The sequence below is a fragment of the Mytilus edulis genome, chromosome 5 (assembly GCF_963676685.1).
Source record: "Mytilus edulis chromosome 5, xbMytEdul2.2, whole genome shotgun sequence".
Taxonomy (NCBI): domain Eukaryota; kingdom Metazoa; phylum Mollusca; class Bivalvia; order Mytilida; family Mytilidae; genus Mytilus; species Mytilus edulis.
Window position 1 is genome coordinate 10,020,854 of NC_092348.1, and position 20,615 is coordinate 10,041,468.

The following is a 20,615-nucleotide window of genomic DNA, read 5'->3' on the forward strand; positions in this document are numbered from 1 at the left end:
TACATGTTGTAAGCTATGTCTTATTAAAGAAAGCGGTGCTATCCTTTCCTTTATCTTAAATTTCTCTATTTTTCTAATCAAATTTTTTTTTTTAATATCATGCAAATATATATGACCATATTATATTCTACTTCAACATGTTCAATTTCCAAATTTATACAAAATTTGAGGAAAAAAAATTATAGGCGAAAACATTTTTTATTCTTGTGATTTCGGGTTGATTCTGATCCTTTCCTTTTTTTAGTTTCAGATCTAAATTTTTTTCATCAAAAGCATAATTTTCAAAATCCACACTGCAAGCGGGCACCTGCAAAATCAGTAATCGCTGTCACTTGTGCTCTTGTTTGTAAAGGGCGCCCTCAAGGTACACATGGTTACCTGTAAACAAGATGGCGTCCAGTGAAGCGATTCGACACGATTCGATTGAGAACTAATGTTTATATTGGTCTCATGTGTTAACATATTTCCATGAAAGTGACCAGTTATTGAAACGACTGAATAAATATAGGACATTTTCATTTGATGGACAAAAAGTGAAAAAAAATGTCGGATAAACCAAAATCTCCGGTTGTAGGAGGTGGAAGAACGATGGAACCTGTCACCGGTCAGAAGAGTAAATCACGGTTAGCCCAGCTTGCACCAGTTGAAAACCTGAAAGAAAAACAAGTAAGATATGCATCGAAATAAACAAATTCACGTTCATGAATATGGACAAGTAAAACACTGTTAGTTTCTGTTGCACATTATTAAAAATGACTGTTCAAAGTAAAGAAAATTAAATGGTCCTCTTTCTTAAAGTGGTTTCATAGGATGTTACTGTAAAAAGAAATACAAGCAACATTTTTGAATAATTCTAAAGTTTCTTTTAAAGGAACAAATACACAGTAGTACTTGTATATATACAATATAGATACATCTACATCACACTTGGCTACAATGTTTCTACCCAATTTCTTTGATAATCTTTTTTGTCCTGTCAATAAAAAACAATATTTACCAGCTTTCATACTGTAAACCCAACCCGAGCATACCAATTGAAGTGAGTTCTTTCCTTTTCTCTGGATAGTTAACATGTTAAAATTTGGTGAAGCTTAAACTGTTAAATAAAATGAGTCAAAAAGTTAAAAATTGTAACTTCTTGCAATTGATATAGAACATTTTAGATTTTCAAATTTGACAATGTAGATATTATTTATATATATATTTAACAGGTTATCAGGATTTTAGGTGTTATAAAGGAAAAGATTTACTTGACTTCGCAATGTTTACAAAATGAATATAAAAAATCTACATGTAAAATTAAATTTGAATGTTATAGTGAACACCATAGTAGATTTCAAAAGAAGTTTTCATGTGAGCATGTTGGTGTACGTTTTCCCATTTGATATATTGCAGTTTTCTTGAATTTTAAATTCATTCAGATCACTTGAATCTGACTTGAATTGATACACAATTCAATGCACCACATGTATGACATGTATATAATTAATATAAAGGAAATAGTTTATTATTATACTGTTACAGTTTTTAAAGGGATCACACAGTGTATTTTGTGAGGTTAAATTATCTTAGTTCCTTTTTAGTTTTACAGTTTTAATATAACAGTGTTATTGAGTGTACAAATTTATAGGTTTGTTCTGTATATAATTTTGTTTGTTTTGTACATGTATACAATTTTGGTTCTAGTTTGCCTTTTTATGAATTCATGAACTTGTGTCTCATTTTAAATGGCAGAACATGATGAAAAGTTTGGCAAATTGCACCTTATTAGCTTTGATCTGATAAGAAATGACAATTCTCTTTCATGGTTTTAAATTCCATAATCCTTTATTTAAAGGTGAGATTTATAACACCAATAAAAGTATAACATATACACTGATTGAAAGTTGATCATGTTCACTGCGTATAAACTGAGTTCTTAGATAGGGCCATATTGATCTCAAGATAGAAAAATAAGTATCTTTCCAAATAGCTATCTATCTTTCCAAATAATGTTTTTGCTGAGTCCAGAGACTCAATCAAAATTGATCATGAAGATTCCATAGAACTAAATAAACATTGTATATCAACATAATCAAGGCCTTAGACTTATTCTTCAAGATATTTTCCCCTTACATGAATAACTGTCAACTGAAAAATTTTAAGGAGATATACATATCTTTCTTTATTCCATGCTTTTTTTGTTTATGAGTTTGGTTACAAAAAAATGTATATATAATGTTACAATCTCACAAAACATATAAAAATACTGTTGTTGAACTTATTTTCTTTATAATCATAAACATACATATTTTAGGAGGTTACCAGACCATTTTGTGTTCCTAAACCATAAATTGTTATGTTTGAATTGTGAATTTAAGAACCTTCATATTAATATTCCTTCAGTTTGAAGTGAACAAATATAAAAAAAAAAACATCCATTTTATACTTTTCTTTCAAATTTTGTATGGCTTTTAAAGGTGCAAGTAAATTTACTTTAGTTTAATTTGATACCCAACAGTCACTATTCATAAAAATACTTTCATTACTATCCAATTTAAATGCAAATAAATATCCATCAATTTTTGTAATGAGGAATTTGAGAAGACACATAAATTATTCAAATTATGTTAAATTGAGAGAATGAATAATAGCAATTAACATGATTAACACACAAATGTAATCTGCATTCTTTGATACATGTATATTTACATATATGAAATATGAGTTTTTGTGCAAATGATACAAGGTGATTACCTACACTTTGTCAGACCAAAGATTTTAATTTGGTTTTAACTCTGTTAAAGCAGGATTATGATGAATATATCTGATCCATCTTACGTTTGATCTTTATAGCTAAGGCTGTCCTACATGTTGTATAATATTGAAATAAGCAGAACATTTGTATTTATATATTGCTTTATATACCTGTATGGTTATGCACTTAAAACACTCTTTTTGATCTTTGTCTTATATACCTGAAGTTTGCCTATGTCTGGTTGGGTTTAAGTTAAAAATTTTGTACATGAAGCATTAGGATTTTGCTTTGATGTGTTATTGTCAATGAACATGATGAAGCCAGAAGGATATAAGAAAATATATCCTTAGCCCATGTCACTATTATCTGGATTAACCCAAGTCAAATGGTTATAAATTACTGCTTTTGGACAACAATGTTGATATATACATGCTGTGATTAAGGGGTCAGCTATAATATTAAAGATGCTTCAAGTCTAAAAAAAAATGAATTGTCACATGATTTAGGATTCAAATGTCTTAAAAGAAAATATTGGCTAAAAATGTTAGAAAATTTGTCAGTCTATATGTATATTTTTATAAGTCCTATTTCTGATTTTACTGTAAAATCCACTCACTTGTGACAGATAGGTAAACAGTAAAGGAAAACACAGACCTTACATATTTTGAGACATTTTAAAGACTAATTGGTCAGATGATGCTTAAACATACACTTGCTTAGAAATCTGAGAAATTTTTCACTCAGTAACAGAAATATAAGTGTGCCAGCTAGGATTTCAAAAGGACAGAGAGCCTGAATCATGATACAGTCACTTTAGCATGATGATTGATATTTAAAAAAAAAGCATGTCAAACATTGTCTGATGTAAACTGCAGGGGTTTCTGCTAGAAGTTTTGAGGGGGTTTAGTCACTTTTATGCTAGATGAAAATCAACCTTATTCAATAGAATAAAAGATTCCACAAGCAAATTTGCATGGGCCTATTGCCATACTTTGAAGAGACAAAACTAAAGTAATAATCTTTAAACATTACATTTTTACGATAAAATAATCACTATTCATCCCCTCTTTCCCTAATGTACTTGAATTTATTTGTGGATTTTTTAATAATCTAATGATAATAAGAGTAACTTGTGTTATGACATCCTTCATTTGAGAAATAGTGTTGGACAAAGACAGAACAAATAAAGGGTCCATGAAATTGAAGAAAATGTGATGTTTATTATAAACCAAGAAAGTGGAAGTATTTTTAGTTTGTTTAGCTTTGAAAATATGTTTGATCAGCTCATTTTCATTCTTAACACAATTCTATGACATTTAAACAAATTAAAGTGTTTGATATAGCTTGTTTCTTCAGAAAATAAAGGATAAACAAAACAGTCAGATATTTCTAGTTTTCTCATTAATTATCAATGGGTTACCGTTGACTTTATAATAAAATAATGGTTTCCATGTGATTATGGACTTTCCGAATTGATTTTCCTCTGAGTTCAGTATTTTTGTGATTTTACTTTTTATTTGAAATATTCATGAGTTGCAACAGAAATAAGCTACTTATTATAAAGAGAAAGTGTATACATGAGATATACATTTGTTGTATACATGTACATCTATTATTCAAATGTTTTCCCCTTTCAGTGAAAGATCGATTATGGTAATGTTTTCAAATAATTCATTCAGCACATACCAAAAAAAATTAGGGCAGGGAAACAATAGCACAGTATTCACAAACACTTTGGGTCGGGCAATACAATGTCAAAGCATTCACAATTACTTTGAGTCAGTTGAACAATAGCATATACATGTAGCATTCACAAACATATTGGGTCAGCTGAATAATATCATATAGCATATAACCATTCACAAACACATTTAGTCAGATCACTAAAATGTATACCATATCACACATTCACAATTTCAACTTCAACTTCAAAGAAAAACGTAAACATTTTTGTTCAATATCAGTGTAAAATTTTGTCTTTAGAACCATAAAGATGATCCCCCCTTTAATGCCAGTAGAACTTTGACAGAGAACTCATTTAATTTGTAACATGACGTAAAAGGTGTTAGTTTGAAATCACAGTATACACGTAACTACCTAACCTTGGAGAAAACAAGATGTCTTTTCTTAGTGTAACATGTCTTAAATTGAGTAGGTAATCAGAATGGTTTGATAATGTCTATAATGGTATTTACTTAAGTCAATATTTTATATTGTATACTTTGAAGATATACATAATAGTGTTGTGAAAACAAACTTTTGGGATTTAAAGTCCTATAAACAGTTACTGGTGTACTTTATTAAGGTAGAAGTACAATTATTTGGTTTATAAGCTTGTAATTAGTAGATACTTATTCTTCATAGAGATTTAAAACTGTCCTACTGTGATTGTGACTTACTACTTTCAAGTTTATTGTATAAAGGAGAGGGTCATTAAAGTCAATGTTAGAGACAGCAATTAAAACATAAAACAAACTCAATTAAGACTCAGTTATTAAGAGAAGAAAAATGTTAGAAAACAAAGAAGGCAGATTTGTTATGATTGCCAACAAGACTTTTATTCATAACAAATATGTAAACAATTACAGGTCACTGTATTATGCCTTCAACAATGAGCAAACCCATACCAGACTTAATTACCAGACCTACAGAAAACTTAAGGATGCTTGGAAGATAAAAAAGTTAGGTACAGGTGATTCAGAAAGAGAAAACGACTGCCTGATTTGTATTTTTACAGTAAACCTAAACAAATTTTGCGGACAGCAACCCATCAATAGATTACAGACTCCTTGATCTTGTGAAAGTACTTAAGAATGGGGCAGGGTTTAAAATGTTTATAAGTGCTCAACCGTCCCCAAAGTGTACATAAGATGTTACATTAAACCTTACAACAAGATAAAGTGTGGGAGATCAGAGCACATTGATTCCTTCACTTATTGGTCCTCTTTCACTGGAAACTTTTATTACAGACAGACAGGATTTCTCAGAAGGGAACACTTGAAATATTGTAGATTTGAAAAAGGATATACTGTAAATTTTATTTTCTAAGATTTGAAAGTTCTTGGTAAGCAAACAGTTTTGCATAAATTTTCCGTTTACTTTGAGTGTTTTTATTCATTACACAACACAGTTCAAAATGTACATAAGTTTAAAAACTATATATTTTTAGTGAAATATATGTTTTTGAATTTCAAAATCAATCTTTTCTGTTAGTAACCAATCTTTTTCTAAGTGTATCTGATTACTGCGAAGTTTTAAAGATTTTCTCAAATGTTAGAACATGTTTTAAGGTAAAATAACGGAAATTTATAAATGTCATTAAGATAATAAAGTTGGCAGTAAAGTTGATCTCATTACCTACAATACACAGGTTAATGTAGAGGTTTTAAATTCTATATCAAGGTATATATGTAAATGGATTATTTATACATACAAAACTTTTATGCAGAAAGAACTTTGTTTAAGCAACTAGAATATTCTTGTAAAAGAAAAGGGTCAAATATTTGTTTGTTTACTTTAAACAGATATTATTCAGAATTTATATATTCTCACGATAAGGGGCAGAATTAATTTTCAGGGTTTACGTGTTGGCTTTTGTTGTAATAAAAGACGAGTTAACCACTCAGGAATATCTATACCATTAAACAGTTGTTTTGTCAACAAACGTAGGCTGGTCTAGTTTTTAAAAGGATTTTAGTTCAAAATTTATTGAACAATTTGTATTTTGTAATTTTAGTATTTGACTGTTATTTGGTAACCAAAACAATCTCCTTGTGTTGATAGTTTTATTATAACTATATATATTGCTCTTAAGATTTTATACGCTACAGCTCAGTAGCACGAGGAACAAATAGGAATCCTCTTCTCTATGTCCACTCATTCATTGGAATTAAAGTATAGCTTGTCCAAATATTTTAGATTTTAATACAATGAATGGTACAATAATCATTAATGAACCACACATTAAGTCAAATTTAGTGAAATAGACCTAATCTATTTCAAACATTTTAAAAAAGGCAAACAAAAAAAAGGGGGAAGGGGTGTAAGAGATTAAATTAATCTTGGGAGTAATCAAATCTTTTCCTTGTTTAGTTATTTTAATAAGTGGGAGAAAATAAGCACATACATTTACAAGAAAATTTAAACTGAACAAATATTTCTTCATTCAATTTTTTATCAGTAATACATGGACTAGCTATTATTTCAATAAACGCTTTCCAAAAAATGATTACAAGATGAATCAAAACATGATTTTTTATATTACATCATCACATAACATATATTCACAGAAAAAAAGTTAATGTTTTACATTGGAATAATTTCATTAGCTTTTATTTTGACCTAAATGATCACCTGTTAAAGCCTGAATTTTGTTTTTCTCTCACTTAATATGTTTATTTAAGCATTTTTAATATTTTTTCAAATTGATAGCAGTATAAATGAAACATTTAAAAATCAAAGAAGAAAAATAAACTGTATTATATGAACAGTCAATGTTTAAAAACCATTATAACAAAAGTATTGCAATTCATTTATTTGATGTCATATCTCCATAACTGTTACAGATTTCAGTCAGACTTATTGTGGGTTTCCCTTTACATTTAACTTTGTAGTACCAAGTTATTTTCTTACAGCATTAAAATGAAATGCAATTACTACAGTTTAAATTCATCTCTATAATTTCATTTTTGTAGTAAATAAACCATATTGCAAAACTATAATTATACATTGTATGTTTATATAAAGTCTATAATTTCATTTAAGTTACAGAAAAAAATATTAAGAAAAATGCTCCATTATGTATTTAAATAGTAATTTCAAAATAAAATAGATCAAACTATATATTTTTCAAATGATTCAATTGCATCATGTTATAGATAAAAAAATATTGTACAAATCATTTATTCACATTGAGATAAGACTATTCGGCTTATAAAAATGAGTTATTCCCCTTTGTATATAAAATACAAAGTAAAACATTTTTCTGTCTACCACAAGTTTGACTTTTTTATACCAGTTTTGTCTGACATGCTGCTAGGACCCTGAGACAATTGAAAATGACAAACATTATTTGATTGTTTAAATTCTATACTTGTGACTTATTTAACAAAACTGAAACAGTGGCCCATTAAACTTTTAGCATCCCTATCATTATCTCCCTTGAATCTGTATGGCTTTCAAAAAATATTTTCACATCTATTTTTTTTCTTCAGGTAGGATTCTTAGGTTAAATAACTTGATAAATTTTTTTAATTGATAACCTAGGATTCAGCTGAATATACCAGTATAAGAAAGATGAGAGCATTAGCTAAGACAGCAATGCTTCAACAAAAGGATGTACAGGTATCATATGTTGTTTGGATGAACATGCTTTGGTCAATAGTAATAAGTCATAATGCTCGTAATTAATAATGTATATAACCTTAACTATTACTTTTAATATGTAAGTGTTTGGTGTAATAATGATATAAAGATAATGATATGTTGATTGTAATGAATAATTAATTATAACATATGTTGTGCACAGAGTTTGAAATTATATTTCTCGTCAACTTGGTCACAGAAGTTCTAAAAGCTTTAAAATAAGTTGTACATTGAATGTACTTTGTCTTTATATATATATATGTCAAAATTTATATTTATAACCTAACTGTTAATTGCAAGCTGTTGAGAACGTTTATTTCAAACCCTGATACAGATAACTGAAAGGTAATAGAGTGATTTGAAAAATGATGAAATTACATAGAATAGAAGCATGATGTTTGACAACTAATGGTATGTCTGGTGTTGTATTGCAAGTAATACTTAAATATGATAAATTATAGCATGTAAAAAAACTGAGCATGTCATGATATAATAACAATAATTTATAGATTTTATGCTGTTGGAAATGATGATTGGAGCACTGTGTTGTTAAGGTAGAAAGTAATCATCAAGTGTAAAAAAACTCAATTTAGGCAAAGGGGGGGGGGGGGGGGGGCAGTAGGTTACCCTTGTCTATTCTATCTGTCTTTCCCCATCAGTGTTTCATTGCATACGTCCCCAAAATTGGTTTCTGTTGTCTAACTTTGCCTCAACAAAATCATGGGCAAATGCTATTTAACTTATACACAATGGCTTTTCCCACAAAACACAGATCAAGTTTGAAATTGGGTGGCATCACTTTTACCGTTCATTAAGTTATGCCCCTTTACAAACATAAAAAATTCTTTATTTTTTTTCCCCGTTTTCTAACTTTTAGTATGCCTCAATCAAATGTTATAAAACTTACATCCCAGCTCCTTTGTTCTAACAGGGGTGATCTGAGCCGGATCATACCTACCAGATCACCCCAGTTTGAGTTTCTTTGTTATGCATGCTTTCCTTTGTTCTGTAACATTTTGGCGGGAATGTCAAATCCACTATAAAACTTATAATTAATTATACGGAAAAGACTATCAAAATTCACGTAGAAAAAATCCAGTGTATATGCTAGGATACGAACTCAAGACCTTTCGCATATCAAGCCACGATACATACCACTACACCAGGACGACTAGATACGAATTAATAGTAATTTGACATACTTAAAGAAAGCAATTAAGATCTTTTTATAAGTGGGGCGAGTTGTCAAACCTTTATTCAGTGGGGTTTAAACCTTTTTCGTTAATAACATGAATAAGTGAGTTTTCAGACTGATTGTTCAATTTGATTTTACCTTTTTCAAAAGTGGGGCGAGTCGGTAAACAAGAATGGGGCGATTTTTTTATAAAGTGGCGATATAGTGTGGGCCAATTGGCAAGTGGGGCGAGTTTACATTATTTGATATCTACTCATCGTGTTTGAGGGTCATTAAGGGTATACATCATATAGTAATACATAAAGTATATTATAATGGTTGTGTGGCATTTTTAACTAGATTTTATGAATTGTAAATGGTTTTCCGTCTAATCTAAAACAGCTGGGATGTAAAATAGTTATCCCATTCGGACTTGGTGTGTCAGTGTTAGATCACCCTCTGGCCTCCGGCCATCGGGGTGATCTTACACTGACACACTGCGTCCTTGTGGGATAACTATTAATTATACGCAATGCTAATTACAACAAAACACAGATCAAGTTCCAAATAATATGTAAAGCTGAGACTACATCTCTCGGTCTCTGATAAAGGTGTGAATACATAAGAGATTAATATACTTCTGGGCAGATCAAAACCTCTATAGACAAAAAAGAGCAATTCAAAGAATTAATATATATAGTTTCTGTAGATACTGAGTAAAACTTGGATAAATCAAGAAGAACTCAGACGCTTCAGGCACCAAAAATGACCATTGTTAATATTGAGGCAGATGTGCCATGTAAGACACTGGCTCCTGTGTCTAAGCCACTAATTTGATTGTAACTGAATTGAAGTGTGTATAATATGACAGTTAACATTTTTAAAATTGTGCAATTGTATATATGGATTTATGACTAGTCATATGTTATGGTTTAAAATTTGTCCTTTACTAGCCTGAAATGATTTAAGATAAATATTTTATTGTTATGTAATAGTGTCATAATCAAGTAGAATTATAGATTTATAATTTATCACATTTAAAGCACTAAACTTTATAACTTACTTATGGATTTAAGACTTGTTTCCATTTTCTGACACTTCTAAAAGACCATATACAATGTACATAAATCACGGATACAAGCTGTTATAATTATCAGTTATTATATTGTCTGCCAGAATTAATGAGCTTTTCACTGTTATTAGGTAGATTTTTAATATACTTTTTGATATTTCAATCATATCTTCTCCTTTGACCATTGTCCTCTGTAAGAATATAACAATTTTTCTTTGGTTTTATGGTACAGTTCAAATGATGAATAATTTTAGATTATTTTGATACAGATTTGGTAAAATTTTTACAGTATAATGAATGAAATATTGTTGTGATAGCATTGACTATGTTAAAAAAAAAGTTACCAAGTCTCAGGTTTGTGCATTGTGTCATTAAAGAAAAATGTTCACTTTTGGCAAAATAATTGGCCTTAAGTGCCAACTTTTCCAGAACATATCTCAAAAGGCCACATATTTGTTCAAAATGTATCTGTTTTAAGCTCTTCTAGTTCCTAAAAACCCTTAATGTTACTATTTTTGAGAAATCCTTGCTAAACGCATCATTATTCTACATTAGGAAGTGTTGTCATAATGCATGACATTTCCTTAACAGCAGTTTTAATAAAAAGGAAAAAATGTAAATAATGAAATAAATCTGAATGTCTAATTATTTGTGTGTGTCTTTAAACTTTGATTTTGTAACATTGTGTGGAAAATATAAATTAACCATAATGCATCAGTGGGACAATGTCTGTATAAAAGCAGTAAACAGGGCGGGATCCAGGAATCTTGAAAGGGGGGGAGTAGGTTTTAACTTTCGCCGAGCGGAGCGATGCAAAAAAAAATTTGGGACCTTTTTTGGGCTAAAAACATAACATATAAAGTGTAAATTAATATGCACTTTTTATTAAAAAAGTTTTTAAATGGTTCCTGGCGTGGGGCATGTATATTTGGTATTTGCTGTAAAGTGTAAGGGTTGGTTATTTTCGATGCTGTGTTAGAAGACTGTAACTTGACCTATAATGGTTTACTTATATAATTGTAAATTGGATGGAGAGTTGTCTCATTGGCACTCATACCACTTCTTCCTATATCTATAAAGAGTTGGATACAAAAATCAAATGGAGTTAACTCCCATTGACTGTATAATCCAAATTGAAAATATCTTTTTCAAGCATAAGAGTTTCAAGGGAGGAAAAAAGGTTTGCTGTGTATTGAAAGTATATTGGGCAGAGGGGAATGCTTGAAATTAGTTTCGAAAAAAAGGGAATAACAGATGTGATAAACATCAGGATTTTTTTTTTTAAAGTTGTATCCCTATTCTGACTATTTTTTTTTTTAATTTCTTCTGAAAAACTGGAAAACCTGTCTAGTGACTTTCAAAGTCCTTATATGACAATGATACAAGTAGTTCTGGTAGTCCTGATTTAAAAGAGAACAGCAACTTTTTTGTGTGTTAGGACTACACAAATTCTAAACTATTGAACATTATTTAAACAACTTCAACAATGTTTAAGGTGAAATTTTACTGTGCAGTATAATTTTATAATAAACTGTTAATGGAGTTAATGTTTTAGAAATAATTTATAAGCAAACTTCAAAAAATTGCTGTACTGAACCTCTTATATATTGTCTTTAATATTTGAAAATGCCTTTCATGAATATAAAAATATATATCCAGTCCATTTCTGATTTGATTCTGTCAGTTGGTAAATTTTGCAGAATATATCCAACCTTTCATTCAAGACAGTGATTTAAAGACTCTGACCTGTTTTGTTTTTTTGTGCATTTATATTATAAGTTGTGGAGTGATTATAGAAATATACGTATACAGGGCTCATGAAATTATTGTTATATGCAAGGAATCCATAGCATATTAAAAACCTTTACTCAACAAACTTTTCCCACATTTTACAAAGTTCATATTTTCTATAAGAGATATTTACAGTACTTTGGTCCACATTAAGTCATTGAATGTTATTTATGATATAATCAAATATGGGGTTGCTCTTATCCAAAGACAATTTCTGTCTCAATTGTAATGAGTATTGTATACTTGAATTTGACAATAAAAAAATCACAGAAGTTTTTTAACATTGATTTTGACTTAAACCTGTCAAAACAAAATTAAAAAATAGTAGTAAGTCTTCACACAAATCAGCCTGACAATAGCTAAGTCTTCTTGACACAAACAAGCAATTACACTGCTTTATCTATTAGTCTCAAACAAACAAGGCAACAATATATATATTCATTTAAACCAGCCCAAAGATATCTCATCCTGACAAAAATCTGCTTTAAAATAACTAACTCTGACATATATTGAGATCATATACCAAATTAATCATAGCTAAATCTGAAACAAACTCACTGTTAGGGCAGCTTAATGTAAACAATCAGTTGAGAGATATCTTACCCTGACAAAAACTAGCTGAGCAAGTAAACCTCACACAAATCAGCTGAGCGATTAAACCTGACACAAACCAGCTGAGCTATTAAACCTGACACAAACCAACTGAACAATTAAACCAGATGCAAACTAGCTGAGCAATTAAACCTGACACAAACTAGCTTAGCAATTAAACCTGACACAAACCAGCTGAGCAATTAAACCTGACACAAACCAGCCAAAAGATAGCCTTACCTGACACAAACCAGCTGAGCGATTAAACCTGACACAAACCAGCTGAGCAATTAAACCTGACACAAACCAGCTGAGCTATTTGAACCTGACACAAACCAGCTGAGCTATTTAAACCTGACACAAACCAGCTGAGCAATTAAACCTGACACAAACCAGCTGAGCAATTAAACCTGACACAAACCAGCTGAGCAATTAAACCTGATACAAACCAGCTGAGCAATTAAACCTGACACAAACCAGCTGAGCTATTTGAACCTGACACAAACTAGCTGAGCAATTAAACCTGACACAAACCAGCTGAGCAATTAAACCTGACACAAACCAGCTGAGCTATTTGAACCTGACACAAACTAGCTGAGCAATTAAACCTGACACAAACCAGCTGAGCAATTAAACCTGACACAAACCAGCCAAAGGATAGCCTTACCTGACACAAACCAGCTGAACTATAGTTTAACTTGACACAAACCAGCTGAGCAATTAAACATGATACAAACCAGCTGAGCAATTAAACCTGACACAAACCAGCTGAGCAATTAAACCTGACACAAACCAGCTGAACAATTAAACCTGATACAAACCAGCTGAGCAATTAAACCTGACACAAACCAGCTGAGCAATTAAACCTGACACAAACCAGCTAAGTAAATAAACCTGACAAACCAGCCAAAAGATAGCCTGACCTGACACAAACCAGCTGAACTATAGTTTAACTTGAGACAAACTAGCTAATTGATAACCAAATATGACATTGTTTGCCGCAGACAAACCAACTCAAAGGATTCTCTAATTTGACACTGACCAGCTCAGAGATAACTAATCTGACACAATTCAGCTGAACGATAACTAGAGCTGCTTAAAGACAAATGAACCTGACACTAACCAGACCAAAGACAACTAAATCTGACACATACCACCCTAAAGAAAACAAGATACATGTATGACATTTTTTATCTGACACAAATCAGCTCGTTAATAACTAAGTATGACACAAATCAGTGAAACGATAATTGAATTTGACACAAACCAGCTCAAAGATAACTAAATCTGACACAAACCAGCTCATAGATAAATAAATCTGACAATACCCAGCTCAAATATAACTAAATCTGACACATACCAGCTCAAAGATAACTAAATATGACAAACCATCTGAAGGATAACTAAATATAACACAAATCGTCTGAAGGATACATGAATATGACACAAATCAGTGAAAAGATAATTGAATTTGACACAAATCAGCTGAAAGATAACTAAAACTGACACAAACCTCAAAGATAACTAAATCTGACACAAATCAGCTCAAAGATAACTAAATCTGACACACACCAACTGAAAGATAACAAAATACATGTATGACAATGTTATTCTGACACAAACCAGTACAAAAATAGATAAAAATCTGATAATGATAGTCTCACAAGACAATGTAGTTACATTTGACACTGTTATATATAAAAAAGAATATCTTTGTTCTTTTAATATAATGTTTCTAACATTTTTATAGTTCTTTGGACTGATTTTTAAGTCAGACTAAGAGTTGTGTCATTGGCAATCACACCACATCATAGGGAATCTGCAAATGTTAGACTGACACAAACATGAGTCCATAAATAATTCAATGATATTTAAAACATAAAGCTCTATTTCTCATGAAATAATTTATATAACAATAGACAGCAATTAATGGCATGATGGAAATAGCAGAACAATTTATTCCTCATTCAAATACCTTACTTGTCAAGTTAATGACATTTCATTGTAATTTCTATCTACAACATACATGATTAGTTTTCAATGTTTGTCTCTCCCTAGCAACAGAGGTTGTCCTAAACAACAGTGTACACCCATCCTTGTAGGGATTAACGTATCAATCAGTTATTTATCACCTTTACAAGTTACTGCTGGGACAACACAAAAGAAAATTGTATCACATTTGAAAAAGATTAGTGATAAAAACAAGACTGGTTACTACCTGACTTACTTCTGGTGATGTAAACTTCAAGTAATTTCAAACGTTATTGCTTTTTGACATGGACAAGGATTTATAGCAGTCAAGAGTTACTCACTGCTGTATGACATGGACAAGGATTTATAGCAGTCAAGAGTTACTCACTGCTGTATGACATGGACAAGGATTTATAGCAGTCAAGAGTTACTTATTGCTGTATGCAGTATGACTACTAATAACCTTTTTTAGATAGAAAATTTTTGAAGTTTTTTATGCTTGTTTGTTGTTCCTCAAGAGGCAGAAAACAAATAATAGATAAATTAAAATGAAGTACATGTATACCATAAAAAGTCAGACATTAATTCCATTTCACTTGTAACATACACATATGCTTTATTGCCAACACAGCCCCAATCATTATATTAAGTACAAACTTGCTAACTTGGATTATTTCTTTGCTTGGTTTCATGTTCTTGTCCAATTATACACTGTATTCAATGTTTTTTTAGACATTAAAAAAAGAAAATTTACAAACTTCAACACCTATATTTTTATCGTCTAGATTAAAATTCTAGTATTGATATAACTTTTATTACAATAATCAATTTTGAGTTAGAGATAGACATTGGGGATACATTAGAACAATATAGATATGCATTGGGAGAACATTCTTTGGTTATTTTGTCTCCTTGAAATTAAAAATCAAAAAGTATATTAGTTAGATGTTCTCAAGACATAAGTCTGTCAGACGTCCCTATTTATTTGTTACTCCCTGCTTCTAAGAAGGGTGGATATAGTAACCCACACATGCCTGTCCAACGTACTGTACTGCCCATCCATGACACACTCGGTTTACAGATTATAATGTAAGATTAAGGTACATTGCACAACTTGACCAAATATTTAACATATGGAACATAAAATACAGGTTAATTGCAATTATAAAGGGTTTGACATTAACTTTCCAAAAGTTATTCCCTCAGTAACACTGTTACTTTAATTTCCAATTCAAATTGATAATACAGTATAGATTTTAATACAGTTTTATTCTACCATGAATCAAAAGGTCAAAGTTGATTTTGATGGTTTTGACATTTACTGTTCAAGAGTTATGCCCCTTAATTGGTTTCTGGTTAGAAATGGATAACTTTTACTTTCATTTATATTGTTTGGACCTACACAGATATGTGCTTTAATGTAATCTAGCATAATTATATAACCTTTATTGACATTGCATGCAGTGGCGGATTCAGCCATTTAAAAAAGGTGGGGTTCCCAACCCAGGACAAAGGGGGGGTTCCAACTATATGTTCCCATTCAAATGCATTGATCGACCAAAAAAAAGGGGGTTCCAACCCCCAGAAAAAAACCCAGAAACCCCCCCCCCCCCCCCTCGATCCGCCAATGGCATGCATAAATGTAAATGCTGCAGGATTTATGCACTAGACCATTGTATAACTGTAATAATAAAAACAATAATTTACCTGATTTTGCTTTCTTTTGGTTAGCTGTTTTCAACAGTCAGTTGTCATCTATTATTGAGAAAATACTTGGTCATAGTTTCATCATCTATTATTGAGTAAATCCTTGGTCATAATTTCAGCTAATACCCATTTATATATACAACTATAGCACATTATCATAGTGTTATTCCTTTCAACATTAGCCACAGCATCCAAAAAGCTAGAAAAAAAACATTGACAAAATTTACCTACTACACTTTCCACACATTTATCAGTATAAATAAAGGTAACTTTTGGACATTCGTAGCTTAATTTTAACCCTTTCAATAGAATATCTTGTCACTAGGGTTTAGGTATTCCCAAAACATGTTCAACTATGCATGGTGCATAATAATGTGTTAGTCTAAAGGCATTAAGGCCTGAATTAAGCCCAAGAAAATAAAATGTTTGACAACTATTTCAAATTTGCACATAATGTTTAGAGATGCATAGGGTCTGAAAGAAATATAAATGAAAAACAAAGATTTTTATCTTCTGTCATCACAGTTATGTCGTAGTATGGACCATTTTCACAAAAACGATGACAAATACAGAATTTATGCAGTTTTACTCGTCATTTCCATTGTGAAAACATTGTTCGCAGCTAAGAAATAAAAAAATAATTTAAGAGAATCTTTATTATAACTATAGAAATAATCTCCCCAAATATAAAGTTGTTTCTTGGGTGCACACATACTTATCCAATCTACATCTACATCATTCTTATAACTAATAATAAACCAGGAAAATCAAGAAACTTTACAAAACATGCAAATTTTGTCATGGTTTGTTGTCATGGTTACTGGATTAATGTGAAATGTGTTTTAATTTCCTGAATACCTTTTACCTCAGTCTAGTTTGGACAAATTTAAGAATTTGTATTATAACTTTTCAATTTTCAAATTTTTAATATTTGGGCCAAATAAGGGCCTTATTGCCCTACTTTATTTGTAACCAAGCTATGCAGTTTTCTCATTTGAATTGTTTTACCAATTTTTCATTTGGGAGCCTTTTATATCTTAATTACTATCCAATATGCATAATCATTGTTGAAACTGTAATCTTAAGGTTACCTATAGTTTCTAACTTTTTTGTCATTTGGTATCTTGTGGAGAGATGTCTCATTGGCTATCATACCATGTCTTCATATTTTTAAATTGTATCAATGGCAATCTTTCCAACATACACTAATGATATATATATCTCTGTGTCAATGGGTTAACTTTGGTATTAAGAAGACATTAAATTATAAGTTTTTTTTGGATAAATTTAAGCTGTTGAAAGCTCTGTTTTCTCTGTAGATGTGCTTAAGATTTTTTTAACTAGAGAAGTCTAAATCTTATAGATTGAACCAGATTTAACAAATATCTGAAGTGAAATTGCTCTCTTAACAAAGACAAAATTTCCACTATTTTCATTTAAATTAAATTTTATATAAAGTGTCTTTAACTTACCTAATCATTTCAAGAATGTCCATAATTTCCATCATTGATTGGTAACAACATCAAATAATAATTCCTACAGACGGCTGGTTATTAATTTAATTATATGCATCAACACAATCAATTAAAATAATTAATACAATTAACATTTAAATCCTAGAGTTTCCTGTATATAATTTGCTAGACCAAGAGTCAAGGTTAAATGTTTGAGTAATTGTAGATCCTCGACTGATAGCTGTAATTGATCAAGGACCAGTTGTCCAGAATATTTCAGTTATTACTATTACATGATTAGGACCTGCTTAGTTCTTTAAATTTAGTGATCCTCTTTCACAGGCCAGTTGCTTTATTTGTAAAGATTATTTCGCTCCATAAGACATCCAATATATTAGACAATATAAATTTTTATCCAACATTTGTTTATTCTCATAAATACGGTTTAAAATTGTCTCAGACATTGCAAAACATATAATTTAAAAATCATTCATGTTAAGTATAGGTGGAAATGTCGTGTTATAAAGGAATTTACGCAATGGTTTTCAATTTTTAACACTAATTGAATTCACAGTGACAAATTATTGGATAAAAACATGTCGTAAAAAGGTGAAAAGAAGCAATAATACTTTTAAAAATTACGGCTATTTATGACTATCGAACTGTTATTGGACTTTCTTCTTTAGAAGACCAACTAGTGTGAAAGACGAAAAACTCATTTGATTTGGATTCAATTGAATTCATGTATTGGCGCTTCATTTGTTGTTACTATAGCAATACAGGATTAAAATCGTACATGTACACAATGAAGAAAAGATAATGTTGATGTTAAAAAATCTTGTTTATCCTGCATCTATTGGATACAGTTTAAACTTAGTTTAAACGGACAGATTATAAAATCATTAAATTAACGACTTAAAGATGACAGTTTGATGAATCTGTTAACACGAAATTTAGAAAGATAAAACAGTTAATTATTGTTGTGGATGGAGGCAGAAAATTAAATAACATTGTGTCTGCATTTTATCTACACCAATTTAAATGTTACATTTTGACAGTTTTTGATGGATAATAGCTGACCTTTGACATTGTCATCAGCAATTGATTTTTACCTATGATATATACTCCGATTTTGTCTAAAAGGACATACCCAGTTTGTTAGGAATCAGAAGAGATAAATGATCTCCAAAATTTAAGTGTATTTCAGAGGATTAATCGGAACAAAAATCCGATAAATTGTATCGAACATTAACTTCCAATTTACATTCCAGTGATTTGGAGTTATGATTTTGAATAATCAATCATAAATGTATGATAATTTCTAACAATTTGCTTACATTTAAATGTTGAAATTTGAAACGATTTAGAAAGATTGATATTGAAATGGAGGATAAGTCGAAGAGGAAAGTGAGTGTTACTGGTAGACGACAGAGTATTTTGATTGTTGACAAGAACTTCAAGGTAAAATTTTATATAAGGAAGTGTTGTCTTTAGCATGATGCCTTTTTACCTGAATATTAAAACATTATAATTTTTTTTTTATACAAAATCTTATTCAGAGAAGCAAGATCTTTAAATTCACTTTTGACATACTGAGTCTGTGTAATACAACATTTCTGGAGCCACATGTGGTCTTTAACACAACATTTCTTGAGCCAGTCATGTAGTCTGTAACACAATATTTCTGGAGCCCCATGTGGTCTGTGTAATGTTACATTTCTGGAGCCCTATGTGGTCTGTGTAATGCTACATTTCTGGAGTCCCATGTGGTCTGCAACACAACATTTCTGGAGCCACGTGTGGTCTGTAACACAACATTTCTGGAGCCCCATGTGGTCTGTGTAATGTTACATTTCTGGAGCCCCATGTGGTCTGTGTAATGCTACATTTCTGGAGTCCCATGTGGTCTGTGTAATGCTACATTTCTGGAGCCCTATGTGGTCTGTAATGCTACATTTCTGGAGCCCCATTAGGTCTGTTTAATGCTACATTTCTGTACCACATTTAGTTGGGAAAAGACTAAATTTTTTGCATTAAATGAAGTTTGTTTAATGCTACATTTCCTTTGCCACTTGTGATCTGTGTAAAGCTACAATTCCTGTGCCTCATGTGGTCTGTGTAATGCAACACTCTTCCCGTGCCACATGTGGTTTGTGTAATGTGACATTCTTGTGCCACATGTGGTCTGTGTAGTGCTCTATTTCCTGTGGCACATGTGGTCTGTGTAATGCTTTCATTTCCTGTACCACATGTAGTCTGTGTAGTGCTTTATTTCCAGTTCCACACATGATATTTGTAATGCAACAATTTTCCTGTGCCACATGTGGTTTGTGTAATGCTACATTTCTTGTGCCACATATGGCCTGGGTAGTGCTTTATTTCCTGTGGCAAATGTACGATGTCTTATGCCACATTTCCTGTACCACATGTGGTCTGTGTAATGTTGCATTTCCTGTGTCACTTGTGGTCTGTATAGTTCATATTTCCTGTGGCAAATGAACTGTGTGTAATTAAACTGTGTGTAATGCTACATTTCCTGTATCTCATGTACTTTGTGTAATGCTACATTTCTGACCTCTACTACATGTGGTCTGTGTAATGCTAAATTTCCAGTACCTCATGTTCTTTGTGTAATGCTACATTTCTTGTACCACATGTGGTCAGTGTAATGCTGCACTTCCTGTGACACCTGTGGTTTGTGTAGTGCTTTATTTCCTGTGGCAAATGTATAGTGTGTAATGGTACAATTCATGT

The 20,615-nt window shown here is 31.0% G+C and overlaps 1 protein-coding gene and 1 long non-coding RNA gene across 6 annotated transcripts in view; one reads left to right on the plus strand and one right to left on the minus strand.

The window, feature by feature from the left end:
* Positions 1-380: 380 nt before the first annotated feature.
* The window catches only part of LOC139522926 (dynein axonemal heavy chain 5-like), a 101,352-nt gene continuing 81,117 nt past the window's right edge, over positions 381-20,615 (plus strand). For 2 of the 5 annotated variants that reach the window (XM_071316564.1, XM_071316563.1), the window contains exon 1: positions 538-666. In XM_071316564.1, coding sequence (XP_071172665.1) covers positions 544-666 — 123 coding nt within the window. In that variant the 5' untranslated portion in view covers positions 538-543. Of the gene's footprint in view, positions 667-18,093; positions 19,323-20,615 lie in introns of those variants that run through there. The other 3 variants (XM_071316565.1, XM_071316571.1, XM_071316566.1) reach the window with 3 other exon arrangements.
* On the minus strand, positions 528-18,197 carry LOC139522927 (uncharacterized). Its single transcript, XR_011664526.1, has 3 exons — positions 17,880-18,197; positions 16,408-16,606; positions 528-651 (listed from the first exon to the last, which is right to left on the minus strand). It is a non-coding gene; the product is annotated as an uncharacterized lncRNA (long non-coding RNA).